This window comes from Lactuca sativa, chromosome 9 (genome assembly GCF_002870075.4).
Source record: "Lactuca sativa cultivar Salinas chromosome 9, Lsat_Salinas_v11, whole genome shotgun sequence".
Lineage (NCBI taxonomy): Eukaryota > Viridiplantae > Streptophyta > Magnoliopsida > Asterales > Asteraceae > Lactuca > Lactuca sativa.
Genome location: NC_056631.2, coordinates 174,850,239 through 174,858,215, shown reverse-complemented (window position 1 = coordinate 174,858,215; position 7,977 = coordinate 174,850,239). Strand labels below are relative to the sequence as shown.

Genomic DNA, 7,977 nt, shown 5'->3' with positions numbered 1-7,977 from the left:
AACTAATCATATTTCGCCATGCAACATCTTCTGGAACATTCTTTCATCTTGAGCATCATATTTCGCCATGCAACATCTTCTGGAACATTCTTTCATCTTGAGCATCATAGAGGATTTCAAAGCATACTTGGCTCATCAAGGACCAAGATGGTCCATCTTGTGCCATCATGGCATGATAGGAATATGGATGGCGCAAGAAGCATCAAGTGTGGAATAAGAGCATCTAGGTTTGAGCAACATCACCATCCCGATGAAACAATAATATGCAAGGTGCAACAAGTCCATTCTTGGCGCATCAACATACTCCATGGCTCAACAAGAGTACCCAATGGCGCAAGAGGGATTCCCCATCGAGCAAGAGGGAGTATCTTGGCGCAAGAAGGAGTGCCCATGGTGCAACAACATTATTTTTGGCCCAATTCTTCATCAGATGGCACAACAAGGTCCCCTTGTTGGTCCATATCACTCCCAAGTGCTCCAAACCTCTTCTAGGTGCTCCAACCCCCTTTTGTACGATCCGTTCTTTTGACACTTGATTTGTTCCATTATAAGACTATCCATTCCTTTCATAGATGATCTATTCCTTTATCACATGCTCCATGAACCCCAAGTGCTCCATTGTGATCTAAGTGCTCCATGTTTGACAAGACTTATACCCCAACATATATAAGATCGAATTATAAGCCCTTACGACATAAAGATGAGTGTCGAGGGTTCCGCCCCCTTGTTGGGTCCTAGGGCATCACCCCTAGCAGGGTACAATGGAGAGAGCCCCTGGCGATGGTCCCTTTGTGGTCAAAGATGGTCTTATACCACCCTTTGACATAAATCTGGAAAAATGTATAACATGCATGCTTATGAAAGTTACAATACAACCCTTTTTAAGTGTTGCTAGAAAGTCGACTATTTTGGAACTTGTACATAGTAATATGTGTATTTCCACTCTACTCCATATTTGGGAAATAAAAAGTATATGGTCACATTCATTTATGATTGTACTCGGGTTTGCTATGTGTATTTGCTTAATGCTAAAAATGAAGCATTGGAAAAGCTCAAAATATACAAAACCAAGGTGAAATTGCAATTGGACAATCCGGTTAAATTTATTACAAATGATTGGGGAGGTGAATATATGGGTAAACTTCCAATCAATAGGTATCATTCATGAAACCACAACAGCATACTCGTCCCAACAAAATGGAAACATCGAACATAAAAACCAAGTTTTAAAGGAAATGGTAAACTTGATAATTTCATACTCGCGATTAAGTAAGGGATTATGGGGGAGAGGCCATGTTAACGACTTTCTATTTGTTGAATAAGGTTCCAACTAAAAGGAACAAAATAGTCCCATACGAACTTTGGTTCAAGAAAAATCCAAATATAAGCTATTTTTGGGTTTAGGGATGTCGAGCAGCTGTAAAACTCGTTGAGCCCAAAAGGAAAACTTTGGGAGAACATGGAATGGATTTTATATTCATTAGATTTGTTGAACATTACAAAGCATATAGATTCTATGTAATAGAACATAATGATTCGATATCTATTAACACAATTATCGAGTCATAGGATGCAATTTTTGATGAGATACATTTTTCATCAATTCAAAGGCATAAGGATCTGACTTTTGGAACTAAAGAAGTGCAAAATCCAGAAATTCAAGATGGTGGTAATGGACAAGAACCACAAGAGCTTCGTAGAAGCAAAAGATGCCGAGTCGCAAAAAATTTTGGATCCGACTTCCAGCTGTATTTAGTGGAAGGTTCAAGGGATGAAATAAGTCTTCAATACTCATATTTCCATACTATTGAACATGATTCTAAGACATATAAGGAGGCCATGGAGTCTCGATATGTTGTCTTTTGGAAGGAAGAGATTGATGATGAAATGTCATCAATTCTTGAGAACAATACATGAGTGTTGTCTAATTTTACTCCAGGTTCTAGACCACTTGATTGCAAATGGATTTTCAAACAGAAAATGAATAATAATGGGACTAATGACAAGTACAAAGCATGGTTGGTCATTCAAGGTTCTAAACAAAACCCGATGTTGACTATTTTGATACGTACGTTCTGGTTGAACGTATTTCTGCTATTAGATTGTTAATTTCTTTGTCAAGCATTCACAATCTGATTATCCATCACATAGATGTCAAAACAGCCTTTTTAAATGGTGAATTAGATGAATAAGTTTACATTAAACAACCAGAAGGTTTTGTTAAGCCTGTTAAAGAGCATATGGTATGTAAACTGGTAAAATCATTGTATGAATTGAAACAAGCACCCAAACAATGACATCAAAAGTTTGATGAGGTTATTTGGTCTTTTGATTTTAAGTTAAACCAATGTGAGAAATGTGTTTATAGTAGATTCAATGATGCTACTGGTGCAGGAGCAATCATTTGCTTATATTTAGATGATATGCTTGTTTTTGGTACTAATCCGGAATAAGTAGATGAAACAAATCAATTGTTGTCATCTAAGTTTTCCATGAAAGATTTGGGAGAGGCGAATGCAATTCTTGGTATAAGAATTAAGAGGGTGAACAAAGGTTTAGTGATGAATCAAAGTCAATATGTTGAGAAAATTCTCAAACGTTTTAATTTCAGTGATTGTTCTCCCGTGAGTACTGCCATGGATTCAAGTGTGAAATTAATGCGTAAAAATGGCATTCCTATTTCACAATTAGAATACTCTAAGGCTATTGATAGCTTGATGTATGTAATGACAAGTACCATGCCAAATATTGCTTATACAGTAGGAAAGTTGAGAAGGTACACTAGTAATCCTAGTGTTAAACATTGGAAAGTGATCAATAGAGTGTTTAAGTATCAGGGAACCATGGATTATGGATTGAGTTATTTGGCAAGTCCTTCAGTCTCAGAAGGTCATTCAAATACAAGTTGGATAACCAACATGGATGACCATTACTCAACAACCGGTTGGGTGTTCTTGCTTGGGGGAGGTGCCATTTCATGGGCTTCTAAAAAGCAATTTTGCATTACAAACTCAATAATGGAATATGAGTTTGTTGCATTAGCTGTTGCTGGCAAAGAAGCAGAATGGCTAAGGAATTTAGTATATGATATTCCTTTCTAGTCAAAGCCGATAACACCTATATCTATCCTTTGTGATACTACAACTGCTTTAGCTAAGGCTTACAACTAGGTTTATAGTGGCAAGTTTAGACACTTATATGTTAGACATAGTATGATTAGAGAACTAATCATGAATGATGTGATTTCGATAGAGTTCATGAAATCACAACAAAATTTGGCAGATCATTTGACTAAAGGTCTGACAAGAGACTTAGTGAACAAGTCTGTTATATGGATGAGATTAAAGTCCATTTAATTCTATAATGGTGAGACACCCAATTCCCTTCTCACATGAAATTAGGAGTTGAATTCAATGTGGAAAGCACACACTTATAGATTGGAACACATGAAATATACATCCCAGGTATGTGTTTGGTTCTGCAAGTTAGCCAGGTTGAACTTTAACTTTTTAATAAATCCTTTGATAAAATGTATATGCAGATACATGAAGTAAATGAATTACCTAATTGATTGTGAAGTGTAGCCACATTTTAAAAGGTTGAGGATTTGGCCTTTATACAATCATGAGAGGATTAAGACACACGACTTTATAATAGTGACAAGTTGTATTTCGCTAGAAAGTTCAAATAAAATAGTATGTATTTCACTTTCAGGTATTCATTTGGGTTGAAGGGTTCAATTCTTAGAACACCTTAATTCTCGAGTATTTGAATTGTTTGATACTAAAATAAGAATTCAATCGTTACAACATTTTCATTTAGTGTTTAGATAATTTTATGTTAGTTCATGGGTTACACTAAAATGGGGAAGGTTTCTTGGTGATTTTAGTATCACCAGACATTTTATGTAATTGGAATCGACATATGAGCTAAAAGGCTTATCATTGGTACTCTATATTATATGTTTGGAGAATGCGGAGTGCATGCATACATAAGATCGAATTATAAGCGGGTACAACATAAATGTTGGGTTCAAAGGGGCCGGACTCACTTGAAGGGTCCTAGGGGAAGCGCCCCTAGCGGGGTCCAACGGGCAGAGTCGTTGGCAGTGGTCCATTTGTGGTCAAAGATGGTCTTACACCACCCTTTGACATAAATCTGGAAAAATGTAAAACATGCATAAATATCAGTTCGAAGCGCCAAAGTAACCATTGATTATGCCATTAAATTTGTGATTCTCCTAACTAATATAGAAGACGGAAACCCTAATTTGTATGGTATAAATACGAGTCCTTTATTGAGCCGTCATATACCTTTCTCAGCTCTTCTTCTTCTACGCGAACTCAATACCTTCTAGCGATTTGGTTTGTGTTTCTATACCTAGATACACAAGTGTCATTTAGGATTATTCTAGATTGAGTTTCCTGTAACCTAGTCATAGGGTGGAAATATCAGTTTGGAAAGTGAACTTTCCACGATCTAAGATAAATTTGGTTCTCCACCATCACTTTACTCAAACATCCTCCAACAACCAGTTTCTTTTCTAAACGGTTTGATAGTTTGATCTACGACTTGAGATCTAGAATTAACTACAAACAGAGTAATGCATAGATTATTGACTATTTAGTAAGCATAAAATGCAATAACATAGAAATTTAGGCTTTGATTTCATCAAAGATTCAAAGCATTTATATTATACAAAAAGTGAAAATTATACTCTCTGTTACAAGAGAAAAACTATTACAAACCATGGACACTTTGATTGATCAATTACTCATTGTTTACCACAGGCACCATTTCATACCCAACAGTCTCCTGGAATCTCTTTGGAAACATAAATCGACCACCAAAACGTTGCTGCAAGAAGACGATCACTGCAAACACAACACCTCCACAAGCAATGAAAACATCCCAAGAAGGTGAATAGAAATCTGCTCTTGGGTTTGCATATAGATAGAACTGATGAAACTGGTGACTTATGTTTTTTTGACTCCTATAAATATCATACGCATGAGGTAGTGTTCGAACAAAAGTGTTCCCTATGTAAAACAAATAAGACAAAGCATTCCCTTTTGAAATCTTAAACATGTTAAGTACAATCTGTGGGAATAGGAATCCGTCTAGTGTTAACCCTGCATAAGACCTCAAATCACCCCAGATTGATCGATTACTTGAGATAATGTAATCATTGTTCTTCCAATTCGCTAGAAACATCATCAACCCACCAACAATATAAACCGGTAAACAGATGACCAGAGTCCATATCTCATGATTCCAATGACTCTTTCCCTTTCCATTATTGTCATTCCCAGATTTTTTAGACCATGTCAATTGGAGGAGACGGAATTGCAAAGTGAAAGCTACCATTGTAACTATCCTAACAATGACTTTATTCACCTCAAGCAATCCACCACTACCCTCGAGTTGAATGTTTTGAAGATAAGGAGTCTCTGAAAACATTGCCTCGAAATTCAACACTAAAGGAACCATATACCCAAGTGTAAGAATCACCATCATCAAAACCGAAATCAAAGGAATCATATCCGGATTCTTTTTCACATGAAAGATTTGCAGGACAATAAAAAAGCACGAAAGTGTCCCAGAAATCAAGTCCAGTATAATTTCCAAATCCATTCTCCATATCGATTCCATGGCTTCGAGTTTAGTGTAAGTGAGAGAAACAACATTTAGACTTTCGAAATACAAAACATCTGTCTTTTCACGTAAGCTTTCTATGCTTCCCCTGATTAAAAAACTTCCATTATTGCCATTAGTACTCGGGAATTGGAATTGCACCAGAATCTCGCAATCGAAAGATTCATTTTCTGAATTCTTCCCAGAAGAAGGTAGATTTCGACACCCAACCATACAAAGTCTTCCGGTTTCATTATCATAAAACCCTTCTGCAGATATCTCAACTCTACCATTGTTGGTTAAGCATAAGGACGAAATCCCGCTTCCCGATTCCGACGTCGAATTAGCAAACATTCGGAAGCTAATCTCATAGCTGATGTTCATGGGACCGGTGTAACTGGTGGGGTCCTGCCATGAACCAAAATTTGAATCGAAAGCGTCATACGAGTGGTAGAACTGCTCCCCGACAAAGATCGGAATTGCAGAACCAATGGAATCCATGTTTCTGTACTTGACAGACATGTCGAAACTCATATCCCCATTATACCCTGATGGGTACTCAACCCCTTCCCTTTTAGCAACTTCTGTTTTAGGGCAAAATTGTCTTACTTTCTGCAATTTTGTGAACTCATACATTGATCCGTAATACTCCGAACTATGATCAAAGCTTTGAAACTTGATTGGTTCAAAGTACCCGACATCCTCCGCTTTCTTGGTTGACCAAATTTGACCTTCGGTGGTATGTGTGTTCATGATTGACCGAACTTCAGGGAAGTATAAGGTCAGCCTGATCGAACAATCTCCAATATGAGCACTTCCCAAAGGGTCAGTTTGATTCAAGATATGACATGCGACTATACAAAGCTCTTCTTTTGGCCCATTCCATGTTGCATCTCCAATTAACGTTACATTTGGATTGAAAGATTTATCCCAACGGGTATTACTTGTGTTTTGAAATTCTACTAAAAAACGTAGCTTTTTTTCTTCCACTGAACACTGAAACCCATACAACGATAAAAACGAGTAGCCACTACCTTGACTTTCCATCTGGTAAATCAGGAATCGATATGTGAACTTTGAACATAAGTCTAAAGAATCCAGACTAGCTACTGGATGTTCAATTGCGTTTGCCCCATTACAATCTTCATTGGAAACCAAAGAATATTTGTATTTGAACTGAGACACTTGAGGGAATCCCATCATTGAAATCGGCTCAAAGTAATCTGAATCATGGGGGGAAGCTAAACTTTCCAAGGTTCCACTGACTAAGCTAGTATTCAAATTCATTAGCCTAGGTAAATTAAGCTTAAGAACACCATCAAGTTTCAGACTTTTACCTTTTTTGGAAAACCAATTTGCGGATCCAACCATACAAAGCTTATTCGTGGAAACTGACAAGAACCCATCTAAGTTAAACACCAATGGACGATAAAATCGTGAATGGTTAGATTGGAAATGGTATATACTTGGTGGAACGAAGCTTAGTTGAGCTTGGGTTTTGTATGTGTTGGAGTTGTTTGTTTTGAAGATGTTATAATCTTTGGGTCTAAAATGGATATAACTTTGTGAGAGTGAATCTTGGTCGAGAATGTTTTTGGCGCCAGTGTAATGACTGGTTATGGTTTCGAGAAATGGGAATCGGGTGTATGTGATGGTGGTCGGAATGGCTTCGGGGACGAAGGAATTGCAGTGATCGGAATAGGAGATTGTTTTAGTTGAGGAAAAGACTGTTGTAATAAGTATGAAGATGGTGATGGTGATGAAGGGAATGGAAAGGATTTTTGAAGGAAAGAGTGAAGGATTCATGGCTGGAATGAGTGTTGGTTGATTGTTGACTATATTTTGGTCATATAGTGTGTTTAATTGGTCAATGGATTGTGGGAAGTGGGGACAAACTGTCACCTTCTAAGAAAGAAACAAGCATGGATTTTGATTCACTCTCGTTATGTCGATGGCTGGTCAACTTTAACGATTTAACTGTTAAATTGTCACAATGACAAGTTTGTCAGTAAATCCTAAAAGCAAAGAACATTTAACCAAACCAAAAACAAGCTTAGTTGAAGCAAAATCAAAATTAAATCTTAAATTCCAACTCTAAAAGCAAATTCGGGATATTAAGATGTAGGTAACAAAACTCTTTTTGAGGGATGATAAAACCATTTGAAATCTTGAAAGAACCAATTGACTGTTGTTGATACGAGTGAATTATTTATTTGCTCTTTTGGCAGACCGGTTTCAAATTTATATTCACTTCAAATTACAATTTAAAAGGAAAATGATTTTAAAGGGTAATGAACTTTGTATATGTTTAATTATTTTTTTATTTTTATATACAGTTTATCA

General features: G+C 36.8%; 1 protein-coding gene across 1 annotated transcript; it reads right to left on the bottom strand.

The window, feature by feature from the left end:
* Window positions 1–4,770: 4,770 nt before the first annotated feature.
* Window positions 4,771–6,834, bottom strand: LOC111916985 (uncharacterized). The gene has a single exon (XM_023912628.1). The coding sequence runs from the start codon at window positions 6,832–6,834 to the stop codon at window positions 4,771–4,773; it is 2,064 nt and encodes a 687-aa protein (XP_023768396.1).
* Between the last annotated feature and the right edge of the window lie 1,143 nt (window positions 6,835–7,977).